The sequence below is a fragment of the Colletotrichum aenigma genome (assembly GCF_013390185.1).
Source record: "Colletotrichum aenigma strain Cg56 chromosome Unknown KSG_Cg56_contig05, whole genome shotgun sequence".
NCBI classification, from domain to species: domain Eukaryota; kingdom Fungi; phylum Ascomycota; class Sordariomycetes; order Glomerellales; family Glomerellaceae; genus Colletotrichum; species Colletotrichum aenigma.
In genome coordinates this window covers 2,642,948-2,668,641 of record NW_023500911.1, presented here as the reverse complement: position 1 = coordinate 2,668,641, position 25,694 = coordinate 2,642,948, and the positions used below count along the sequence as shown (strand labels likewise).

The window sequence follows — 25,694 nt, the reverse complement described above, 5'->3', positions numbered from 1 at the left end:
ATCAGGAATCGCAGATGGTCGTTCGCAGCTTGGAAATCTCAGCTGCTTTGATTCTACCTGCCTAATGCCATCGAAGTCGGGAGAATACAGTACGCGTGACTCCATCCACACACGTGCTCCACATCACCTCACCAGCCACATCAGGAAACCGCGACTGTGGCGCGTGCCTACCTTTGTACCTGCCTCAACAGCCGCCACGAGATCGATTGGCATCTTCAGAGATCTGGCGCAGGTAATGACTACGATAGGCATGTCAAGGCAGACCAGACTTGGTCCATATCTTCTCCCGTCTTCCCGCCTGTGGCATCAATGGACGACAGCCACTGTTTACGCCCGTCCTAGGAGAGTCTTGCCAAATCGATCCGGACGACTGTGCACTGTTACACACGACAGGTTACTACCAGCAACCGGCCCATTGACCACATCGAGGTGGCCACGGCCCACGAAGTCACAGAAAACCTCACGAATACTCTGCAAAACACTTGAATCCATTCTCAGCATACCGATACAGTCCGTCTGCTTGAGGAAGCCACCACGGATACCACCTCAGCCCAAACATCGTCTCAGCCATCCAAGCCTACTGTTACCGACTTCCTGGAACGTTTAGGGTGATTCCCGCAGCCCGTGGTTCAAATTCGGACGACAAGATATGTCAGCACCACGGCTGCATCCCCGGCCAAACGGGTGGAACGTGGCCGTCGGGGTCGACTGCTCGAGCGCCTCCAACTCGCATGTTCGGATCTCCCAACAACTAAGTCTATTTCCATCTCGTCCCGGAACATCTAGGGCCTCTCCGGTTTCAAGCTCTCTGCGACCCTACAGTCAACGGGATGCCTCCCGCTCAGACGTCGAATTGGCTCATGTTACTGCGAACGCCTGGACGAACATCTCCGCGGTTTCATCAACGTACATCGCAGCATACTTTGCTCGGGGTTCCAAAAGACCCTGCTACTAGTCAAGACGCAAGAGTCAGGAAGCTCCGATACCAACATTCTTGGGTTTTGAAGAAGCCACAAGCTGTCCACTGCTGGCGTAATCAACCAGACATAATTACGCCGAGAGTTGCGACCAATGGAATCTCCAGAGATATGCTTTGATCATGCCCATCGACGCCAATATCTCGAGACACTTGCGGCATGATCCCGCGTGGGGTCCTGCGGGGGTTGAGCAACCAACTCATTGACCTTGGGGTCTCCCCGTGGGACCAGGACGACCCCTCGAGAAAAGGCAGTTGCCCGAGCCGGGGCTGAGCAATATCGAGAGCCAGCATGACCTGTCCAAAATGGCTACTCGACGGCTCGGAAATCGGGACGGTGGTTATCTACTCCACCACACGCAGGCACTATTTGACGTGAGCAGACTGCAGAGACCCTTGCGAAGATCAAGGCCGTACGACAAAAAAATTGTGTCATACCCGACGGCGAGGTCGCTCCAATTCGACGGACGACGTCCTGCAGTATTGAGCCTCAAGTTCCCAACAAGAGCACGACCAGGGTGTTCCCGACGATTACGCTCTGTCAGAGGATTGTGATTCGAGGAGAACATGCCACGATGCTCTAGACGTGTTCATGGATGTAGCGCCCCTTGTTTCCGACCGTCAGTTACAGACTACCGACTCCATTCCGAGGATTCGCCAGATCACGTTGTCCACTTGATGGAGGCCACTTGCTGGAGGCCTGGCGAAGCTGAAGTCCTAAATCCCCTCACATGAGCACTGGACCACATGTCGTTCATCTCGCGAACTGGGGAAAAGTGCCAATAATCACCCGTATGGCATGGGTGTTCCCGACCTGGGGTTGATAACGCGGAGCGCAAGCGGAGTTGTCTTCTTCCGTATCATTCTCCCGCAAATTGTGTGGGGGCAGGCATCGGGACTCGGGGCAGCGTTTTGCGGCGCTTCAAATTGCCTGAAATCGCGCGCTCACAGGTGCGGTTAAGCAGACCGTCAGGGCGCCCGATAACTCTGAAGTTACAGTCCGGCCGGTCTGGCCAGACTTTCTAGCTTCTGCATCCATGTGAGATGCAAGGTACGCGCTTCCCCAGCATTTCCCTCTGCCATTTTCATGGGCGAGAATGCTACCGTTTCCCCAATAGCTGATTGCGGTTCCCCAAGCTTTGTCGCTGACATCATTCCTCGAATTTTGTCTTCGGGGAAAAGGGACCGACTTCCCCCTGGGGTACCCCCCTTTCCCCCTTATCTTTTCACATGTGATAGCAACGAGGGGCCTACCACGCAGTACCTGCATTCCAAAACTCAAGCCTTTAACGACGGCACGAATCCAATGATGGATCGATGCCTCATTGAGGGATGCGAGTTGACGCCGTTCATTCGTCTGTTTGCGTCTCACTGAGTCGACCAGGACAAGCCAGAGATTTCACCGGCGCCACTCACATGCCGCCAGCTCTGACCAAACGGAAGCTCAGAGGAGCTGGCTTGCTTGTTTGCTTGTGCTCGTCGGGGATTCTCGGGATCTCAACCTCCCTCAGAAAACTGGGACCCAGGCTCATAACCACACACCACGTGTTGGCTTGTACGCCCTGAGGCGTGGCTTTGACTCTCCCCACAACCTATCTACGTACATCCTCTGTATCGTCCCCCCGTAAAACGCCATCCCCGGTCCATTCCCAGGCCCCCAGATAGGCTGCCTTTTTCAGGAAGCTGGTTTCAAACACAGGCGTGTCCCGGCAAGGAGACTCGGGTCAATCTTCACCCAGGGCAGATAACACAGTACCGCCGTAACCCAGCCCATCTCGTCCTTAGCTCAATGAGCTACCGCCCTGTCTCCCGAAGAATTTTGCGGGGGTACCTCCATTGAGAGGCATGTCTGGGGAAGCTTGGGCAGATCCATTCTGTCACTGAAGAGCTCGGTTCATTTCCGCTGTACTGCGTACGTACTTATCCCGTCCAGCCAGGCACTGACTCATGCTCGGGCGAGTTTCGTAATCGAGAGCTGTCGCGATAGCCCCCAGTTAACGCGAGGAACTGAGCGACGATACACCCGTTGATGGCATTGAGAAGTCCTACAAGGGCTAGTTGCTCCGGCGCTTGTGAGCCGGTGCGTTCTACGATATTAAATCCCCAGATTCCAGAACATCATGGCTCGCTACATGTCCAAGACAATGTTTTGGGACTGAAGACATCACAAGAACGCTTTTTTCAGGGGCAGAGGGGTCAAGGCAGGACTGGAAACAAGTCAGCGGGGTTCTCTCCGCGCCATTGCCGAACAATAGTTTCGTTGAGTAAGACACCCAAGCAGAGCGCGACTGGACGTGAACCATGCATTATTGCTATTGTTGCCGGCATTGGAAACGCCATCGGTCTTTCGACCCCCGGCACACAGGCAATCGTTATGCAAGATCATCGCGTCTGCCCCGCGAAATCCGTCGGAAATTTTGGGCGTACCTGGAGGCAGCTGTGCTCTATCCCACTATGGTGCGGTGAGCGTACGATTCTCCGCATTTCACAATTCCGCCGCCATCGGACCACTTGATAGAACAAAGTCACAAATATCTGAATCAAAGCCGACAGACTTGTTCTTCGGCTACTGTGTGATGGATAGGTATGCGTACAAACACGCGTACTGAGAACGGCGAATCGGGCGGCTTTTGCTCTTTGTCGGTACCCGCCAACAGGCAATCCACAACCTTTGCACCCTGGGTTCATCATTACGCCGCGTCTCGAGGGCCTTGTCAGGTACTTCGAAAAATTAATGATCCGGTATCTAAGCAAAATGGGCCAAGAGTTGGCAACCGGGAAGTGGCCGGCATTTCGCCTGATGCTTTATCGGGAGGACGGGTAGCGCAGCAATCAGATGTCCTGGCCAGCCATATCCAAGCGTGGAGAAATCCGGGGGCGGGACAGAAGTGTGCGTAGCGGGAGACGACCTTGAAGATTTTCTCGTGGCTCTTATCTCTGCTGGGCGCATTTCATTTAGGCTGTTGATGCTACGACCCATTAGGCAGGGACAGCGATGTCTTCTTGGCTGAAGGCCAAAAGGTTTCCCAGCAGCCGACGCACCTCATCACGCTGTTACATATCACCACCGTCTTCGCGTGCCCTGAGCGTTTTACGAGAAAGTCTGACTCGGTTGAGGACCCAACCGCATTGACATATCCTCAGCGGAAGTTGTAGTTGTCGCACGAGAGAAAGGGCAGAGCTCTACCGGAAACTTCACCCCAAAGCGGTCAAGTTGCGCGGTTGTACGGAAAGCAGTCTAGCAGATATGAGAGATCTGACTTCCCCAACTCTTGGGACAGGGTCGTTGGGACTTTCCCCGGATATCCCAAATGAAGCCTAGCGCACCTGGCAGTTCGGGGGATCGACTGAACCTGGAAGGCAGGTCTGGCCTTGAAGAGGAAGTTGGATAAGGGACTTGCTGACCAGCTGAGAGCATGATATACGATTGCGGACCTGCCGCTGGGAAATCACCGAGGCATGGGGAAGGTGGCGCCGCTTCAACGCCAATGGCAACGGATTGCAAGAGGAGCGCTTGATGGCGATATGCGGGCATCAGAGTGGTGGTGAGCAGAGGATGCGATACCCCCACGTGCTGTCCCTTTTGGACGTTGGGGGTGACATGCTCATCGTCGCAAGTGAGGGGCCAGACCAAAACCCTCACACCCTGTCAAAAGAGCTTTGGGGTCTGCGCCTTTTGATTCGCCCAAAAGGTTTGAGAGGAAGAGATCCCGATCATCCGCCCATGACCGGCAAAAGTCGAAAGCATGTATTGGCGTAGGCAATTGGCAACATATCGCCTGTCTTGAGGGTGAGACGAAGACCACAATCGGCACAGAATCTTTCGATCCAACAAAGAAAAACCAGAGACACGAGGGATTGTGGCTTGCTTCAACGTTGTTCAAGAAGCACGAGCAGCGCAGCCAAAGGACCTGGCCGCTGCTGTGCTGTATGCATCTGCATCCGCTGCAGACCGAGGAGCGAGCCGAGGATCAGGACTTCCATTCGCCCTCGGCGAGGGACTACCGAGGGCCACCGAATTACAGAGGGAGGCGTATGCGAAAGCCCTGTATCCGCTTGGCGATGCTCGGCGGCGCGCACACAGGGCGAGGGGTGTGGGAATCTAGCTCTTAACACAAGGGAACCACCAGCCCAGGCGGCTTGCACGGCTTATCTATTGCGGATCACGTCGTTTGGGCGCGCGCTGACGAGCGCTGAAGAAAAGTCACGATGCGGAAATTTGACTCATCTGCGACAAGTCTCGCTTTTTTTTCCCCTCGCGCTTAACGCGCAGTGGAGATACTGGCGAGAATAACCGAGACACACGACGGAGAATCAATGACGAGAGTCGTCTCGAAGACTACGCCCAGACTATATGTCGCCTGAGAAGTTGAGGGTGTCGTGAAAGTGCTGATGACCACAAGGACGTGGGTTGATGTTGCGGTGAAGCAAGCGCGAAATTGGCTGATCGACGATACTATGTATGCGTGAAGGGTCTTATTGCCTTGGGTGTGTCTGTTGATGGATACGCCTGCGGGCTGTCTTTCCTTCGATGCTCCCCAGAACAGCAGAGGGGAAAATCATGGCATACGTTTGTGCGCACTTGGTGGTCGGGATCCGGTACCGCTCCAACACTCTTATCTCGACGGAGTAGGGGCTAAATGTAATTTGACAGAGCGGCGGCCCCCACACCACCGGCGGGCCCCCGGACGTGGCGTTGAGCTGCGAAGAGTGTACTATGCAGAACGTGGACTCGGGATAGTGTTCCATGGCGTCGAAAAAGACGGACTAGAATCTTGGGCTTCAAATGAGCTGTTCGAGCGACTGCCTGGCTCGGTCCTCGGAATGACAGAGGTGGAGAGCAGCAGCAGACAAGGAGACAGATACACACGCGCAAAGTCGGTTTGAACTTGGGCTGCAACATGACAGCTCAAGGTGGTGGACGTTGATACCGTTTAGTTGGAGAAGGTACATATCTTTGGCGGCCGTGTTGGCTGTGGAGGAGGAGAGCAACCCCCCACCCCGCGGGGTTGCTGTCCCGACCTCATCTCATCGTGAGCTGAGCATTTCGGATCGCGGCGCCGTATCAGCTTGCGCAACGGGTGCTGTGTGCTGTGATACGGCCGGCATAAAGATAGCCCTCTGCTCGCCTGGGAGCCAACCGCATGCTCCGTCGAGGATGTACAAGGGGGCCCGCGGCTGGGCAGAGGCAATGGAGGACAGCATAGAATCAAGCTTACTGGGCTCGTTCGATATGCGCTTCGCCTTGCCCAGCCATCCACGCTTGTACGATCCAGGAGTGTCATGGCCATGGCATGGCCTGCTGGTGAGAGGGCGGGCGGCAACTGGCATGGACGATCCCAGAGAGACGAACAGAAGCTGTCGTATGCTTGCTTGCCTGGTGTTTGCCCTCAGCTGATGCTCATGAGATGGGAGCATGATTGATTGGGTTCCCCACGGAGAATGATCAATGTCTCCCCCAGGTTTCCTTTTGTCAATAAATGCAGGCTCCCGCGGGCCAAGGTTCTGCCCCTCATTCCCACGGGGTAAATCTGGACGATCACAAAAATGAGGAGAGGTCCAGACTAAATTGTGCCATATGGGCAAAGCCAAGCAGACGGCGGCATTGCGTGACGAGGGGTCCAACTTTTTTTTTTTGTGCTCTTCCTCCAGATGGTGTCTGGCACTGTCTAATTCTGGTTCTTTTATTTTCGATAGCTAACCGTCCTGCGTCTTTCTCACTTTCAAGCTCCCCGAATAGCTTCCCCCATGGCTCGGCGCACCAATCAGAGTGGCGGACGGTGGCACAAGTTCGGGGTTGTTGCGACTAAGCCACCACCTCCGTCGCCTCACCGCCCCGCGCCCGCCCGCACAATCGCGCAGAGTCAGGCTTCAGGGTCCCGGTCGCGATAGTTTGTACCGTCAGGGCCAGGCTGGCGGGGTGCTAATCTCGGCGAGCCTGGGGAAAGGAAAGCGGGATGGGGATGTGAGATGTGGAGGCGAGGGAAAAAAAAAAAAAAAAAAAGGCCTCGTTCCTATCAGAATAAAGTGCCCACGTTGCACAAGGCCTTGTCTGCACTATGTATCCTTTACTTGGAGCCTCACGCATGAGGGAGGCACGTGTCGGTAGTAGACCGAGATGTGGCTCGAGAGGGAAATTTGAGTATGGGGACTATGGTGAGAGAGGCATCGTCAAGCGGGAATAGCGGCGGCGATACGATACGGATACGTTGTTTGTGGATAGGCAATACTGCGAATGAGGCCGAGGATGGACCACCGACAGGCTAAGGCGAGGCAGGCATTCCCACCCCATCAGTCCATCAGATTAGTAGCCTAACTAAAGGCTTTTTTCTCTCTTCATCATCTTCTCCATCCATCGCCTTCCAGGTTCTCATTAAGCCGGGACGGGGACAGAAAAATATGAAGAGGATAAGGATCCCCCTAGCTCCCTACACTAGACGTTGAGCACGGAGATGTGTGTGGGATGGGCGGAATAAGGGAATTGTAGTATGGAAGGCAGTTACTGTGTGTCCGTAGTGCAAGGTGTAATGTAATAGTGGACGTCTGGAGAAGACTCGGGGACTGGAGACTGGAGACTGGAGGATACACACAGGCCTCTTTCTGTCTCGCTGGTGGATGGATACTGCTGGTTCGGACGGCGGTATTCTGGAGTCTGGACCAGCACATCATGTAATGCGTCCATCGCCTTTTGTCTCGCCGGGGCGGGTTTGCGCCGTTAATTCGGTGAGACTGCCAAACCCCCTTCCGCCCCAAGGCGAGTGACTCGGACATTGGCAGAGCAAGATACGATACGATATGATACGATTGGTGACGCGCTGCGGTGCTGCTCTGGCTTGGGTATGGATGCATTCTGTATGGGTTCGAGTACGGAGGAGACACACTCTGACAAAGAAGGGATCCCGTTGCATAAGAGTTACAGGCAGCACAAGCAAGGAAAACGGACGATTAGCACATCACGACGGTAGAGGAAGGGGAAAAAAAAAAAAAAAAACTGCAGGGCGGTCGGTATCTACGGTACGGCATTGAGGTGCTTTCGCTGGTGGTGCGCTGAGTGTAGTGCGCCTCAGGTACCTTTCCCTGCCTGAGGTGCCTTACGTGGTGCATCGGCCCGGTACGTACCTGGGATAGCGGCTGCCCTGGCTGGGCTCTGCTGTCCAAGTCAGGAAAGAAAAAAAAAAAAAAAGATACGTACATGGGTGGTGGTGTTCCTCCGGGTGAGTAGCAGAGCACGTCCTCTTGGCTTTCTGGGAGTAGGGAGCACAGGGTGGGGTCCCCAGTGGAGGTAAACTCCAGAGTGTCGACGAAATTCACACGCCCCCCCCCGTTTCTCCGAGGCACACCCCACCCCTCCTTTTCCCCTTCACCCGCTCCAGCAAGACTCTGCGGTGCTGCACTGTCTCTTGTGTGTCCAGAGTCAGTCAGTCAGTCAGTCAGTCAGTTGCAGCAGCCAGCTCAGTGTCTACCTAAGGTATCTGTCAGTAAGTTTCTCCGTAGTGATCTCTCACAGGCTGGTGCTGCCGCCCCTCGTAAAACAACAATCCCTACCAGCTGCTGTGACTTGTCTGCCGCTGCTCCAAACGGAGAGGATGCCGTCCACCTTGCTCACTGGTCGCGGGATGTCTGTCTCTGGTCTGCCCAGCGGCCCCCAGTCTCAGCCCTGGTCTTGTCTCTGGCGGCTGGAGTGTCTGTCTGCTATCTGTCTGGTCTGATTGCCTGCCCGGCCTGTGATGGCTGTTTGGCTGTGCCTGCTGGTGCTGACGGCGACGACGAAGAAAAAGATATGGATGGCATGGAAAGCAGGGCAAGGTGCTCCGTATGGCGGGTTTGACGCTGGAAATGGGCCATGGGGGAGCATCCATGGGGGTCCCGCATTCGCACCCGCACCGTCACAGTCTCTCCCAAGTACCCTCCACGCCCCATGTACCTTTCGCGAGTATTCCCGTCCCACGACGCCCTTAGGTAACCAGCCTGGGGGGAGCGTCAGAGGTGCCCCAGAAGGCCCCAGAAGCACCACAACCGGGAAGGGGAGGAAGAGAAAAAAAAAAAAAAAAAGAGGAAGCTGGGGGCAGGGCGAGCATGGCGCGGAAAGCACAAGCCAACACTCAGCACTTTCACTTCCCTTCAGCACAAGCACTCGACACCAGCACCAGCACCAGCACCAGCACCAGCACCCAGCATTCGTACCTGCCTCCTTCCTTCCTTGCCTAGGTAGGTACCTAACGTCCCGGCTACCCAGCACCCCAGCACCCCAGCACCCAGTCGTCCAGAGAAGGAGAAACCGTCCACCCCCCTTCCCTGGCCCTTCCTTTTCCCCTTCCCTTCTCTTCCCTGCCCTCCCCATCTGCCCCCCCTACCACCTGTCGCTGCTTGTCTACCGCAGTACCTGCCGCAAGTACCTTACCATTCTTCCCCTTCCACACCGTCCACACATCCACACCCTCCCACCCCCGTCCTCTTTTTTTCTTCCTTATCCCACCTCTTGTCAGTCCTGTCTGTACCTACGCTCTTTCTCACATTCTCTTCCATTTAAAACTACCGCCCCGTCCTTTCCCTCTCCCTCTGCCTCTGTTTCTTCTTTTGGAAAAAATTGTTACACCTCCTGTCAACCGTCACCGACGACAAACTGCCCCCAGGACAACCCCATACTGTCCCCAAACGCCAAAGCTCCCAACGTCAACCATAAGGTACATACACCACACCACACCCTCCGCACCCAACTCCGACTCGCCCCGGCTATTATATATCGCCCACCTCACCCACCACACGCACTCGACCTTCTGCGCAACCCACTCTCCACACAACCACTCAACATTCACCAACTCGGAAACGATTCCTCGTAACGTCGACTTGGTTCTGCATAGCCAAAGTCGATTACCGGAAGGAAGAACAGAAAGAAAAAGGGTCGAATAGTTCCCAAGCCCAGCACTGCATATCTGGGCCAATGGGCGATCACATGCAACAGACACAACCGTCTCCTTTCAACTTTTCAAATTTACTCAATCCCGATAAGAACGACAACATGATTTCGGGCGACGCCATGGAAACAACTCGTCTCGGTCAGCTCAACGAGCTGAAGCCAAAGGGTCCTCTCCCCGGCCAGACCGCAGAGAACCCCAACGAGCTGCCGCGTCCCTACAAGTGCCCCTTGTGCGACAAGGCCTTCCACCGCCTCGAGCACCAGACGAGACACATCCGCACTCACACTGGCGAGAAGCCTCATGCTTGCCAGTACCCTGGCTGCAGCAAGAAATTCTCCCGCTCTGACGAACTCACTCGTCACTCAAGGATACACAGCAACCCCAACTCGAGGAGAGGCAAGAACCAGTACAACTCGGGTCCTCAGTCACACATGCCTCAGGATGGAATGATGGCTCCTCCCCCGGCTCCCAAGACGATCAGATCTGCGCCCACCTCGAGCCTCTCTTCGCCCAATGTCTCTCCTCCTCATTCCTACTCTACTCAATATGTCCTGCCCACCCACCTGGGCAGCCCCTTCAACCGCCAACCTCAGGGCAACAACAACATGGACATCTCCATCCTGGCCAAGGCCGCCAACCAGGTCGAGCGCGAGACTCTCACCGCGCCTCCTTTCCACGGCCCTGCCGCCAGACACCATCCCTACTACTCCCACAGCCTCCACAACTCGCGAGGCCACCTGCCTTCCCTCTCTGCTTACCACATGTCGAGATCTCACTCCAACGATGAGCACAACGACGACCACTACTCTGGCTCTCGTCACGCAAAGCGATCTCGTCCCAACTCTCCCAACTCCACGGCTCCTTCCTCTCCCACCTTCTCTCACGACTCTTTGTCTCCCACTCCGGACCACACTCCCATCGCTACTCCTGCTCACTCTCCGAGGCTTCGACCCATGGGCTACGAGCTGCCTTCTCTGCGCAACCTCTCCCTCCAGCACGCCGCTCCCCCGGCTCTGGCTCCCCTCGAGCCTCACTTGGAGGCTCCCTACCTGCCTCCTGCCCCTGCGCCTACGAGCGCCGGCACCCCTCGTCCCACCGGCGCTTCTCTGGCGGACATCATCAGCCGGCCCGACGCTGTGAGGAAACTACCTGTTCCCAAGATCGGAGTTCACCAACTCCTCGACGGCAACGATGGATTCCAGAGCGGCAGGAGCTCCACCACCGGCAGCGTTGCTGGTGGAGATCTCATGGACCGGATGTAACGGAAACGGCTTTCAGCAAAGTGGCATGACTTGACGACCTGGAATATAGAAGGGATAGAATTACGGCGTTTTGGGAATTTTCGAACTGGGAAGGTGGCCAACCTCGACTTCTCTACTTAATCACGAAATCAACTACCTCACATTCTCCAACCAAAGAAGCGACGGTCTCGCCTTTCACGGCGGCGGCTGCATTTCAAACTTATAGAACTCCTCTGCTCGACGGATTTGCAACCAGAGATTGGATTCACGACTCCTCTCCCCCCAACCATCACAACGAAAAGCAAAGTTTATTATGTGCCTACACTGTCTTTTATTTTTCTTCTGGCTCTTTTGGATTGAGAAGGGGTAGGATCCTCTTGTATGTGTGTGTATATGAGTGGCGGCGAACCCGCCCACTCAAATGTGTCACGGTCTGTTTGTATGTGAGGGCGCGCGATGGGATTTTTACAAAGAGATATCAACCTATAGACGGCGGGGAACCGGTGTACATGGGCTCAAGAAAAGAGCTTCCACGGACGGGCGGGCCAGCGCATCAGCGCTGTTGGGTGTTTTTTCCTCAGAAGAGAGTCGCCGCCCGTATGGAGGCGTGCCTGACCAAGTACGTTATTTCTTATCAACCGAAACTGTTAGAGAAGTTTCCTCGAAACTCGAGAGAAATCAAGAGAACCCGATGATCCACTTCACTGGCATTTCCATGACACCCTCCATCTCGACTTGGCTGTGAACGTGACCTATGCTTTATCAATCTCAATCTCCCTCGTGGTCACAGTGGGTGAGTGAGTTGAGGTGCACAAGTCGGGGTGTGACAGACCCCAACCCACCCACCCACCCCACACAACTCACTCACCCTCTCTCCCACACGGTGGTAGTCACAACTCGACCGATGATCGGACCTTGCTTGGCTGGCTGAGGCGGCGGCGGCGGCAGCCCGTTTGTTTGGGGGGAGCCAGGCACCTATAGAGGAAGAAAAGAAAAAAAGATGGAGGGAGGACGGGCGTGGTTTTCTCACCCCCACACACCTGAAGCCGCACGTAATCTGCGCAGTTTGCATCCGGGCCTTTTTTTTTTTTTTTTTTCCCTGCTGTGAGCCCCCGTTTGAGGAGGAGGTCGGAGTGCCGTCGTTGGGAAACGGTGTTAGCCCGCGGCTCGGTTCACGGCGCGGCGGCGGGAGGGAGGTAGGCAAGGTAGCACGCCTTTTCGCATTATTGTGTAATTGTTTTCCTTTAGCTGGACCACCCGCGCGCTCTCGCTCGCTCCATCTTTTGAAACCTTTTTTTCCTTGGATTTCTACCGAGTTATTCTACCGAAATACCCACGACCTTTCAATGTACGCACGCAACACAAGAGAAGGCTACTGGAGGGCGGCGCACACAAGGCAACCTGTGCTATCAGATTACAAGAATGCGCAAATGAAAAAAAATTTCTTCAAACGATCATTAGCAGTGACATATTACTCGTCAGATGGCAGCGCAGGCGCGCATGAGGCAGGCAGAGACGCAAAGGCAGGCAGGCATGGTGACAACGCAGCAGGGCACAGCAGTGGTTCTGCTGCTGGGCCCCCTGGCTCCATTCTCAGAGAGAGAGAGTCAGCTCCAGCTCTCCCATCTCGTCATGATTTCCTTGGAGTTTGCGCGCACATCTTGGCCGGGCCCCCTTTTTTGGTCCCTATCTCTGCACTTGGTCGCCCTTGGCCCTATCTTTTTTTGGGCTGGGGGATAGACACTGGGGGGGGGGGGGGGGGGCGCATGGGGTGGCTGTATATGGGATGGATATCTATGGGGTAAAGTAGACATACGGGAGGCAGATACTGCAGAAATCTTTCTCCCAGCACCCCTTGCACAGGAAACGATGCGTTATCGTCTGCCTCATATTGCGTGCCGTCATGTCCTCTCCGCCGCCGCCGCCGCCCCTCCTGCGATAAAGACAATCTTTTTGCCTGCCGCTGCCGCTGCCGGTGGGTTGGGTTGCGCGGTTGTTGTACGGGAACATTAGTCAAGCAGCTTGACCGTTTACCCCAGAAATTCTAAACCACCACCCACCCCTCCCCCTCCCCGTCCGTTCCTCTCCCGCCCCTCAGAGCTACGTAAACGGGCCACTCGATCGTGCCATCTGCGACCTCCAGAAACCTGGCAGAACACAGCTTGGTTTTTTTCGCCAATGGCATGATTAGGGAATAGGTGTGGGTGGTGATGTGCAAAGGCCTCGAGTCAGTCAACTCTTGTCTTGTTGTCTTTTTCCCCGGCCTGCGAGAGAATAAAGGTCTGGAACGACGGCATTACGTATTTCTCTGGGGGATGATATCACAATCTGCCCCACCGTCCCTGGCATGAGCAGCGGTTTCTGACACCTGTTGCAACCTTTTTTTGTTTTTCCCCTACGCGTGGGGAAGAGACGAGAGAGGGATCACTGAAAAAATTGTTGCCAAACCCCATAGGATCTTCGTAAGGGGCCACCGGCCCAGCCCAGCCTTAGGACTTCTTGTTTAGGGGTTCCCCTGAGCTTTTGCCTTGGTTCTTTGCCATCGGATCTTTACGGCTACACCAGCTGGGGCCAAGAAAAGCATGCTACCGGAGCCAGCGGATGGCTACGTATGCTGTCTTCCACAGCCCGGGGCCAAGGAGGTGATGACGGTTGGATTCCCCAGTTTTGGGACATGTAAGGCGTCCATGATGACTCAAAGTGGCCGCTGTCACCGAAAAAGCTTTTCCCCGTACTTTTGTTGGCGGGGAAATCTCCTGGGGATCGGGCTACTCTTTTGGCTTACCTGGAGAGGATGGTGGGCTTGCTCGGTATTTGTGTGGCTTGCTGTTGTTGGGTTGGTTCAGGAACGCGACGCCGAGGTCTCTCTCTTCTCGACGACTCACTCTCACTATCACTCTCACGTAGCGGTACCTACCCTTTGGGCGTGATAGTGAGGCCAGCCAGCCACCCGGTGGCCCCATCATGACTATTCGTGCGTTGTCTCTGTCGTCTCTCATCCCTCGCGCCCGACTTCTCCGGATTTTTCGGCTCCAAGGTTCTGGGCTGAGTCGTTGAATGCCAGCAGCCTTTTGTTGGATTCACAAGTGAATCAGGGCACATGTCTCGCATACCCCGTCTCCCTCTCTCTTGCCCTGGCGGCGGCGGCGACGGCGCGCGCGAACCACGTCGCATGCTTTGGCTTGGGCAGGACCGCCGGTGAGGCTGCATTTACGAAGGCTCGTCACATGTGAGAGTGGCAGTAGTGGCTTGCTCATCGGGTGCGGACATGCCAGCCCACCAGCTTTTGCGAGGAAGGGGAACTGTTTTTCCACAGCTGATGCCATATAGGAAGATCTACAAGCCTGGTTTCGGACGCGGTGCAACGCTGGCGTCCGCTCGCCGTAAAGCATCCTCTTGTTTGGCGCCTGCCCGAGAGTTTACACCGAGCAACATGCGAGCCAGAGACGTGCTGATGACGGCGGCAATAGCGGGAGCATCTCTTCCGTCCGTTGCTAGCATCTGCGCGAAGGGTCGCTAGTATCCAGGCAATGGCTTCGGCATCTAGTTGCGTCTCCGAAATGGCTGCCTCAGCTCAGCAAAGACAGGCGCAGCCATCGCTTGGATGTTTCTCTCAACGAACTGAGCACTACCGCGTGTAGAGGTTGCTTGCTTACGTGCTTGTAGAAGCTCCTTCACCGCCAGACGCGACTCGTCGAGTTGGGTGCACACTTGACGCGCGAGAGGGTGTGGTAGTTGCAGATGTTCAACCCCAAGATGGATGGGTGATGGTACGTACACTGTTGAAAAAAAACGGCAGTGATGCTTCTACAATTCCATCGCGAAAGCCACCGAGTGAGGGGGTGGGGCATGAGTACCCAGGGAGTCTGGGGAGCGCGGCATGGCGTCGCTGGCGTCGGTGGCATAGTTGGAATGCGTTCCGATTTGAAGAGGGTTGAGATGAGTTGCTATTTGAGACAGGAGAAGGCGGGCGAGGCCGCATTAGAGGCTTGGGCATTGTTTTTTTCGACATGTACGCTGAGGCGGCCAATGCCCCCGGGGAACCGCGGAAGACATGCGGATGAGGGAGAGACGAGACGAGACATGACGCGGATATCTCGTTGCTAAGACGGCTCAGGCGATAGGTCATAACCAGAGTCCTGGGAAATGCCTGGGCTGGCCGGCGGCTTGTGATGTCCGCAGCCTAGGTAGCAAACAGTTTGCTTTTTGGGTATGCGCCGTCTCGTTTGATAACTCAGAAAGTCCGAATGGCCACAGACATGGCAACTGATGGTTGCGTTGCCTTTTGCACATGCGAGTGAACGCTGATTCTTGTTCGATTAGCCCGTCGAAACGAGATCCCAGGTTGAGACACATTTGCGGGCGCTTAAACACGAGGAAAGTCACCCCTTTCACTTGACCATTCCGCCTGATCCAAAACCAGGAAACGGGGAGATGGTGCAATGGCGCTAAAATGCGCTTCAGAAGAGCGCATGTGCCAGGGTCAGAAACCCCAAGACCAGCTGAGTCGTCACTCATGGCCTGCTTCTCCCTTCGGCGGTATTTTTTTTTTATTTTTTTTGGTGCCGCGATTCGAGGGAGCCGACGCCTGATTTCGCATTGACGGGAAGAAGTGTGGAGGTTTGGCTGCTTGTCCCTCAGGGTGAGTAAAGAAGGTTGAGGCGCCTAAGCGAAGAGTAGACTGATCGGATGTGGTACGTCGGTCCTGTTCTCGCGCTTGTTACTGATGTCCCGGTCGTCAAAGCAAACCGTCCCGCTCGCTCCCGATGGTGGAATCTTTTGCGGTACGCAGAGTGCACGCATGAAGCCATGGCGCCATCCGCCATCGGTTCCGGAGTCGAGATCCAGGGGCAGGTGGGAAAGCCGTCGCCGAGGGGCATCTGACGCCGATGGGCTCTGCCTTATCGTAACGCCGAAGGACATGTGGCTGGCTCCCGGTCGCCGTCCTCGGCCTAGCCAAATCCTGCACACCCTCTTCAGGCAATCAATGGACAAGTTGGAGGTGTCGACGTTGTGTGAGCCCCCACGGCCTGCCCCACGAAATTTACCCCAGCATCCCAAGTGCGTTTTGACGTCGTTTTATGGGGTTGTGGGGGAAGGCAGCCTTCATGCAACCTTGTTAGAACACCCGGAGCCTTGAGCCAGAACGGGCGATAAGATCAGCAACCAACTGCTCGATCCCTGTGATGACGCAGTATTCACCATTCAAGCATTTTGGTGCGCACACATCGACAGGTCGCAGCGTAGTCTCCAGGAAGACTGGTCGAGAGAGAGAGAGAGAGAGAAGCTGTCCCCATTGTCCAGGTAACCCCCCGGATAACTGGCCTTTCGGAGCATATCGGAGCATCACTGGAAAGGCGACAGGCCTGCCCGTCGGCGTTAGTGACAATGTCCCAATGGGTGTCAGCAAGCAAGGGCCCCGGCATGACGACAGCAAGCTGTATGTAAAATTAGACCATCCCTGAATTGAGGCGAAGCTGGATCCTGACCGTTCTTTCCGGCCATTCGACACCTATCCTCTGCCTGAGTACGAATATGCCGGTGTGCCGTGTAATCCGCGGGTATCAGAGACTCGCTGGCTGTGATCCTCGTACCGCGTAGCGCCTTGGGGCATTGGGGGTGGAATGTTGTTGTCCGCGACGCTAGGAATCTGGAGTCCAGGAAGGGAGTTCACATCCTCGGGCCCGTTATCCGTCCCGAGCCAAACCCGCTCGGGATGTGTAGCGGCTTTTCCGTCGTCGGGATTCAGACTCTGGCTTGCTTCCCCGACGCCTGTGTGCATCTCGATGTCGGCTGAAGGCCCTTTAGGCGTTGCGCCTCGCCAGCCTGCCGATAAAAGGGGCGCGCCGATAGTGCGACGGATCAGCGTGATGGACTCTCTCTGCGTCGTCAACCAGGGCGCCATTTGCCCCAAGGCTTCAAGCGTCTCTGGCTGCGTGATGCAGACTGCAGATATCATTGCGCAATAGTCTTGACGCATCTATGCTGCACGGCGGGCAGATCGCATGCGTTGGTGAATCATCGGTCCTATCAATTCCCCTAAACGATAGGGTTGCAAGTTGTCCATTTGTGGGGGACAGGTAGGCTTGTCGTGCATCCACCGCCAGTTTGATATTCATTGCGCGTGAAAATTGGCGTCTGGGGAAGCGAAGCTCCGGCTGCATCAAGGCTTGAAACGAGGAAGCAATAGCGCCTCTCTTTCGTATGCACTGTCGATTGTGTCACCAGGCATTCGTCTGCGCATCCCCGTTTGTCAAAGAGGCTGCAGGCAGAAGGCCGATAGGATGGTAGATTTGTGGTCGACTCGAGTTGGCTTTCGGACATGCAGTGGAGTATCATGCTCCGGGACGGGGTCCGGCCCCTGAGCGAAGGTTTGCAAATAGACAGCGGATTTGTGTTCCGGTATTTCCAAGCTGTGGGTTCGCACAGGCCGGCCTTCTCTCCGCGTCAACCTCTGGTCCCTGAAGCCATGTTCTTGAAGGAGCCAAGCAAGAGCCTGATTGGTCGCTCAAGGAGCTGATAATCTGGCAACCTCGCGTTCCAAGTCGTTGCGTGAGTCTCTGCCCAGACAGCGCGACGAGTTAAGCTGGAGCTGAATGAGATGTTTCAAGTTGCTGGTTATCTTGGCTACCTTACGTTAGCATAAGGGCAGTGCCGGGTAAATGTGGCGGCTCTGAGGCAGACAGCCCCAACGGCAGGTGACGCCCGCCAGAGATAGGCGAGGCACCTACAGTTTCTCCCCAGAGTGGAAGGAAGCACGCTGGAAAGAGCAAACGGAGGACAAATTCCGTCAATCAGCATTGCCGAAAGGCGCCAGGTCAGTGGTTTCCCTGGGGGGGGGGGGGGGGGGGGGCCGGAGGTGCTAGACTGGGGAAGCAGGGAAGGGGCTGCACCTTACGGATACAGGATCTGAGTTGTTTGTGGCGGCTTCACAGTGTTCCTTGGTAGGTCCTCCGTACCTTAGGTGCAGCGTGTTGACCTTACTTTACCTTATCTGTGGGGAAACATCGAAAGATGTGCCCCAGACAGGGGATCCTCCGGGAAGTACCTTCCACGTCTCGGTGCCCTGGCCCGAGCACCGGCTCCGGAGTGGACGTGGTCGTGGACGTGGGCGTGGACCCCTTCCTTCTCCTTCCACGCTCCTCCTCGTCGTGGCCGTGGACCGTGGACCGTGGTCGGCTTGACTCTGGTTGAGTGAGTATCCGTACTCCGTAGTGTCTCTGACAGTCATGATTGATCTCCCGAGGCCAGGCCCGCCAGACAGCCCAGCCCTGCCCTGCAAGTCCCTGACTTGAGCTGGCAGGGCATTCTCGGCGCAATATGCCCTGCCCTGGGGCACTCCATCTACAAACAGACTGGACCTGGACCCTCCCAAGGCCCCCGAGCCCCAAGCTCCCCAACCCCAGAAATCAGGGCATGATAGCTGGACAGGGGTCTTGGAAATGGCGACATGGTATGGTCTCGGTGCTTCCTCTTTCCCAATCCGAACTGGATTTTCACAGCCCTCTCAGCCGTTCTTGTCTCTAGCAATTTGCTTTTCTCCGCTTGGGATTGGGATTCAGCGCACAAAAGATCCGCCATGCGCATGAAGGGAGCGATGAATGGGAACGACGCCCTGCAACTGCAGCCGCCATCACCGAGTGGCGTGTTTGTTCACACCTTGCTCACCTACCTTACCTACCTCCTTACCTACCTAGGTGAACACCTGTACCACAGCCCGTCGTTGCTCATCCTTCGATAGCACGACAATCATTGAATGGCCATTGCCTGTGCCTGGTTATCCTTGCCTTGCCGCCTCAATCAGAGCCCTCGTTTCTTCCCCATGGCACCCATCTTCCCCCGGACCCCAAATGGTGGCGGAAAACCCGACATTCTAGTGTATGCGCCCAAAGGAGCCTCCGCCGCCAACCATGTCGCAACCTCGCCAGTTCCAAGAAGCGAGTTATTAGCAATATGGCCCCAGATCACCCCATTGCGTCTTCATTTCCTCCCTCTGTTGCCGCCGAGCGTCCCGGCTTCCCCGTATAGGCAACCAGAAGGGAAATCCGGCTCGCTCTCCACGCTCGCTGTCGTCTCCTTTACACTATTCCTTCTCACTCCCGCATCTATCCGCCGCCCATCGTCCAATTGGGCCCTCTCCCAACCCCAGCCCCAGCCGTGTTCCCCCAGACACATCCTCGCAACGGTGTGGCTCTAGTACCCGCTCCCTCACCATCCTCGCCACGCCGCAGTCGTCCTGGACCTGCATCGATACGAGCCAAGCTTCCATGGGCACATCGCCTCGATGCGAGGACCAACCAATCGAACATTCGACCGCTGCTTCTTCCCGGCCTTCCTTAATCTGTTTGGCGTCAGGTCCGTTTGATTGCTCCAATCCCCCAAGAATAACCAATCTGAAGCAACCCTGCGAGTGACAGTGTTCCAGTTGAGCACTTGCACTTCCCGAGTTGAATTCCGACATGCCGTGTAGTTTGTTTCCCCGGGAAGTCAAGATGCCCGATATGCCTAGCTGCAATGCTGAGGATATAGCATCACACCACCGTCCACAGGGGTTCATCCGATCAATCCCCCTCGCTCCCGGCCATGTGTGCACACCACAACTGCCTCACCGGCTCCTTCGCAACACCATCTCGGCTTTCACTGGCAACTCGGTGAACACCTTTTCCCGCCTCGGTCGCCCGGTCTATTGAAGGCCCCCGCAATCTAAGATCTTCCGGTATCTCCATTCCGGAACCCGTAGCGAGTTGCCCCTTGTGCGGGGTGCATTTCGTTCTGCGAATATGCGGCGCAGGTTTCAGGGAATTGCGGCCCGGGGAAGAACGCTGATCTCCATGTCGGGTAGCATCGAAGGCAGTGAACGCAACTCACTATCTTGCCGGATCTCTTCACCGACCCGGCGTGGGTTGACACACTTGCCGACGGGCCTCGGAGTCGGATAGCGTTTTGCTCTGAATCTGTCCCAGCAATCTGGGTTCCTCCCGAGTGTGCGTTGCATCCCAACTTGAAGCAATATATGATAGGAGTTCGTCCAAAATAAGTAATCCGGATCTGCGGTACGACTTGAACGGATGGGCAAGGGTCTTCCGTTGGCCATATCGAGAAATCCCTCCAATCTCTGAGAGCGCGCCCAGTTGATTCTTGCGTGAACTCGCTACTTTGACCCGTTCTAGCATCGGAATGTCCTCCGTCAAAAGAAGGCGAGGAGACTCGTTTCTAATGTTCTCCTTGAGAAAGTCATTCGGCTCCTTCATCCGATACACCAAGAGCTTTTGGCAGTCTCTAGGTCAACTTTATGACTTGTTGATGTCACTGAGCTGCGCTTCAAGTCTGGGGCTTATGTCCTCGGGTGATGGCAAGCGTGTAAGAGACGCAGGACGCTTCGAAAATAAACTTACCCAGGGATGCCTTTCAGTCCGGAAAGATGTGGAATACGGAGGACAGGTCTACAGAGCTCTCTAAGTGCTCTTTCCAACATAATAGTTCCGTCTACCTAGGTACGATTAATGATGTGAAGTGAACGGTGTGTTGGCTGATGCATCTTCTCCTTGCAACAGTATGCTTTTTATCTTTTTATAAAAAAAACCAATTACGCCCAAACTTGTAACGCCATGTGCTTGTCTGGTCATGGAGCATCATTATGAATCCGATCCAGCCTAAAAAATATCACAAAACTGACGTCGGGTCACTGATGATGATGTGGGGTGAAAAGCTGTCCCATTGCACACAGCAGAGTCTGAGAGACGATGAATAAGCCCGACAATCCTTATAATGACATATACCGAACCGCGTCGCATGGTCAGCAACGGCGTCATTTACGCAAGCCACGGGTGTTGTTCAAGACCCCCCGGTAGTAGTTGCCGTTCTTGACGGAAATGGCAAGAAGGAGCAAAGCCGTGAGGCCTTCAGCAGTTGGGTTGCGCCAACCGGCAGGAGAGGTCTCGAGAGTCTTTCTTGGAGAGACGCGATCTTTCCCATACTGTGGTCCCTTGATACCGGATGGTCTAGTTACCTAGTTACACCCGTCACTTTATTGCAAGTGACTCTTCGTTGATTGCGAACGGAAGGTAGCTGCTGCCTCACATAATTCGCAGGTGGTGCCGCGAAAGCTACTTGCCTTGAGGAAAGAATGCTGGACACCTTCTGCCATAAAAGTGATCTTGCCGACCCATGTGCTCTTGCTTTTCAAAACCACGAATCGTTCTCGTTCTAGCCTCCATTGAGGCATCGTGCCCGGACGTACCTGCCAGACATGTGTTTACGTCGTCCCTCTTCGTCGTCCTCGACCATCGTCTCTCTCGTCGTCTTCTCCCTTCATCATCGACAATACTTCAAAGACTTGCCTCATTCGCTGATACTTTTTGGTCTATACGGGTAAGTCTACACATTGCCGAGAGCTGTCGAGCCACTAACAGCGTTTATCACAGACAACGACTTTCCCTACAAACACACACATCACTCGTTTACAGCGTGCTGTTCCGATAGCAACCATGAGAGAGCTTCCCCCTCTGCAACTTGACGGCATCGAGTCCGAGCGAGAGGAGGAGATGGAGATTCAGGCCGAGAACGACGCTAAGAAGTCGGCCGCCAAGGAAGAAGAGGATAAGGGAGCTTTCGACACGCTCACGGGGTTCTTCCAGCCTCAGACTAACGCTCCGCCCAAGAAGCCTAAGCATCGCCGCATCAGGTACCGCTTTCTCACTCCATCAGAGTGGGCCATCTTCGCCCATGGCATCGGTGGCGTCAAAGACACTGAAGGCCACGTCGCCCTCCATCCCACCTGCTGGTACTACCCACCCAAGGGCATTCCCAGCGGTCTGTACCGAGACGTTATCTGGCACCGTACGAAGTACTTCTACTTCTATCACGGCATGAGCACCATCCGCTGGTTCGGATACATCTTGCAAATCATCTTGGGCGCTGTCCTCACCGCCATCGGCTCCATGTCCTTCAAAAATGGTACACCGATCACCATCATTGCCGCGAGCAACACTATCAATGCTGGCATTCTCGCCCTTCTGCACAACAGTGGCCTGCCCGACCGCTACCGCTCCGACCAGGCGGAGTTTAGCGAAGTTGAGGACCACATCAAGAAGGTTCTCGACACTGGTGTTGTCCCCGAAGACATGACAGTTGATCAGGCCCTCGTCCAGTGCTTCGATCTCTACTGGGAGGCCAAACAAACAATTCAAGCCAATATTCCAGCGGTGTATACCCCGAGCTCAGTTCTTCAAAGCGGTCAACGGGCTCCTGAGAAGGGCCAGAAAGAGGGTCAGCCTGGCACACCGGGACAGGCACCAGGCAACACCGGCCGCGGCTCAGTGATTGCCTCCAGGGTTTCTGCACCAGCCTCGGCAGCCAATGCTGGAGCCGGAGACAAGGTTAAGGAGAAGTAGAAAAGAAATCGCAATTACATTTGAGAGGGAGCATTCTGTTAGAAACTTGCATTATCGATGAGCTTCAGTTATGCACGGGAAGGAACGGGGGATGTCAATGAGTGTTCGTGCTTTTTTGGAGGCAACAACAAAGTGGCCATGTATCTTAGTGAGAGGATAACCAACGTCTGGGTTGGAATTCGTAATAGTGGCAGAGGAGTCACAATAATGAGATAACTTACGGTATGGCTGGAGTTGAGTTGAGGTTAGTTGCTGTTGTCAAGATTCCTCGGTGCAGTTTGTCACCGAGTGACTCACCGCCTTCGGCAGAATACATGGACCCACTGAAATTTCTCTCGCAGACCTGTAGTACCTTTGACTTCAGTGACAGATCAAAGCAAAGCCGACCCAAAAATTGTGAACGCTCAATCGCATTACATGTCTGCATGTTGATTCCGTACATACGAGGAGGTATTCGCCAAGGCACACGCGCTGCGAGCCGGCTACTACGACAACCGTTTCCATTGAGGACATCCGGTCTATTGCGTCGCACGGATTGCTCTGTCGCATCTCATACTCGTCTCATTTTGAGGGGCAGCTTTCCTTCAGCCAGACGGTGCAGCACCCAAGTCGGCGAGGACCCGAAAATTGAAAAGATGGGCGCGGAAGACCCCGTCATCACTTACGATGGCAAGGAGTTCAAGGGCGTGAAGGAGGGCAAAGCCACCATCTTGGTCCCCGCTGAGGCCGCGGGAAAGCAAGGGAAGCAGCAGGTTTTCTACAACCCGATCCAGCAATTCAACCGCGACCTTTCAGTTTTGGCCATCAGGGCTTATGGCGAGGAAGTCGCCGAGCGTCGCGCGGCGCAGCCGGCTTCCAAGCGCAAGGAGAAGAAGAGGCGGCGCGCCGCAGGAGACGACGGCGGCGACAGACCGGCCAAGGTTCAGGTAACGGACGACGGCAAGCCGGCGGAGACGACGAACGGCGAAGCGCAGAGTGCGCAAACAGAAAGCGGCGCTGCTAACGATGCTAAGGCCGAGACGGAGGAGATCGCACCCCCGGCTGCCGCTACCGAGCCTCAGGACGCCGAAGACAAGTCCGCTCCCGAGAAGAAGGCCCCCAAGTTCACCATCCTCGATGCCCTGTCGGCCTCTGGACTACGTGCGCTGCGCTACTCGCATGAACTACCGTTCGTGACGTCCGTCACGGCCAACGACTTGACAAAGTCCGCTGTCGAGTCGATCAAGCTGAATGCGAAGCACAACGGGCTGGACGACAAGATCCAGGCGAACCACGACGATGCCATCGCCCACATGTACAGGCGCATCGCGGACGACCTCTCCAAGCGCGACCGCTTCGGCAACCCCAGCAAGGAGAACAAGTACGATGTCATCGATCTCGACCCTTACGGAACTGCTGCCCCGTTCATCGACGCTGCCGTGCAGGCAGTCAGGGACGACGGCGGTCTGCTCTGCGTCACCTGCACCGATGCCAGCCACTGGGCCGGCCACTGCTACGCCGAGAAGAGCTTCTCGTTGTACGGTGGTGTCCCCATCAAGGGTCTTCACTCTCACGAAGTTGGTCTGCGCATCATCATTCACGCGTTGACGACCGCGGCGGCCAAGTACGGTCTGACCATCGAGCCCCAGCTGTCGCTGTCCATCGACTTTTACTGCCGCATCTTCGTCAAGGTCCGCAAGTCCAAGGACGCGGTCAACTACCAGGGAGGCAAGACGATGATTGTGTACAACTGCCCTGGCTGCTCGGCGTGGGAGACGCAGCCCATGGTGCGGACTCGCCCGTACCCCAAGAAGAAGGATGGATACTTTTACAAGCATGGCCTGTCTCAAGGTCCTCCGACGGACTCACACTGCCAGCACTGCGGCTCGGCACAGCATATTGCCGGACCGATGTACGGCGGCCCGTTGCATAATGCGGAATTCATTGAGCGCATTCTCGATCTCATTCCCACGGTCGACAAGAGTGTTTATCAGACGACCACGAGAATAGAGGGCATGCTCCAGACGGCCCTCGAGGAGTACATCCCTGGCCCGGAGCCCGCGGAAGCGGTTGATCCCAAGGACAAAGAGCTTGCGAGGATCGACCACTACCCCTTCTTTGTCATGCCCAGCAAGCTGGCTGGCACGCTCAACACACAGCAGCCTCCTGATGATGTTTTCAGGGGCGCACTGAGGCACCTCGGTTACCGTGTCACGCGCAGCCATTGCCGGCCTGGCAGCGTCAAGACGGACGCGCCGTGGGAGGCTATCTGGTTCATCATGCGGGAGTGGGTTCGCCAGAAGGCCCCCGTCCGCACCGACAAGATCAACCCGCAGATGCCGGCATACACGCTGCTGGGCCTGAACAAGGCCGAGAAGAACGGCGATGCCAAGTCGACCGACGAAATAAAGGAGACTGAAGAAGCCACCACGACTGAGGCTAAGAAGGCTGAGGTGACTGAGGAAGGAGACAAGACGGACGTCGAGATGCAGGACAGCACGGAGGAAACGGCGAAGGCGGCGGAGAAGGGCGAGGAGAAGGCGGCCTCGCAGGAGGAGCTGCGGAGGACGCTCGTGTTTGACGAGAAGCTCGCGCAGCTGGGTAAGCGCACACAGGGAAAGAAGTTGGTCAGATACCAGATGAACCCGAGAGAGAACTGGGGCCCGATGACGCGAGCCAAGGGGCAGTGAGTGTGATGGACGAAAGCGAAAAGAAGAAGCTGGGGTTGTTTAAGTCGATACTTTTGGAGGCAGAACAGAATACCAGAGTTGAAGCAGAATTTGAATTGCGAGGTAAACCTCTCCCCCGCTTGCCCTGCCCTGACCCTGCGTCATTTCCGTCACTGCTGGAGCCTTCGAAGTTGACAAGACTGGAGACGCTGACCCTAAGCTCGATAGCCATGTCGAGATGCCATTCTCGTTCGGCGCCCCTCAGCCAAGCAAGCTCCGGCGCCAACGGATAAGGTCAACAGATTTCCTTTCTCAGAATTTGGCGAGACTCTTCGGTTCGCAGCGGTCCCCCACCATGGATGCGCGAGGGTGGGCTTTTGGCTTCGGCTTCGCCCCTCCCCTCGCCCCTCGTGACCCGCATGGGTAAGCTGCGCAACCAAGAATAGCGCGCGCAGTATAGTCCGCAATTCAGCGCCATTATACCCCAATTCAGATTGAAGAGGTGGGATGGCCGAGTG

General features: G+C 55.7%; 3 protein-coding genes across 3 annotated transcripts; all 3 read left to right on the top strand.

Annotated features, from left to right (window-relative positions):
- Positions 1 to 9,995: 9,995 nt before the first annotated feature.
- Positions 9,996 to 11,156, top strand: CREA (DNA-binding protein creA; the record flags this gene model as incomplete). The annotated part of the gene is made up of 1 exon (XM_037323635.1): positions 9,996 to 11,156. One exon carries the CDS (start codon positions 9,996 to 9,998, stop codon positions 11,154 to 11,156), a length of 1,161 nt encoding a protein of 386 aa, XP_037177664.1.
- A 10,466-nt stretch (positions 11,157 to 21,622) lies between these two features.
- Positions 21,623 to 22,528, top strand: CGCA056_v008387 (uncharacterized protein; the record flags this gene model as incomplete). Its single annotated transcript, XM_037323634.1, has 1 exon — positions 21,623 to 22,528. One exon carries the CDS (start codon positions 21,623 to 21,625, stop codon positions 22,526 to 22,528), a length of 906 nt encoding a protein of 301 aa, XP_037177676.1.
- Positions 22,529 to 23,163: 635 nt separating this feature from the next.
- CGCA056_v008386 (tRNA (guanine(26)-N(2))-dimethyltransferase) lies at positions 23,164 to 25,197 on the top strand (the record flags this gene model as incomplete). Its single annotated transcript, XM_037323633.1, has 1 exon — positions 23,164 to 25,197. The coding sequence occupies one exon, from the start codon at positions 23,164 to 23,166 to the stop codon at positions 25,195 to 25,197; it is 2,034 nt and encodes a 677-aa protein (XP_037177675.1).
- Between the last annotated feature and the right edge of the window lie 497 nt (positions 25,198 to 25,694).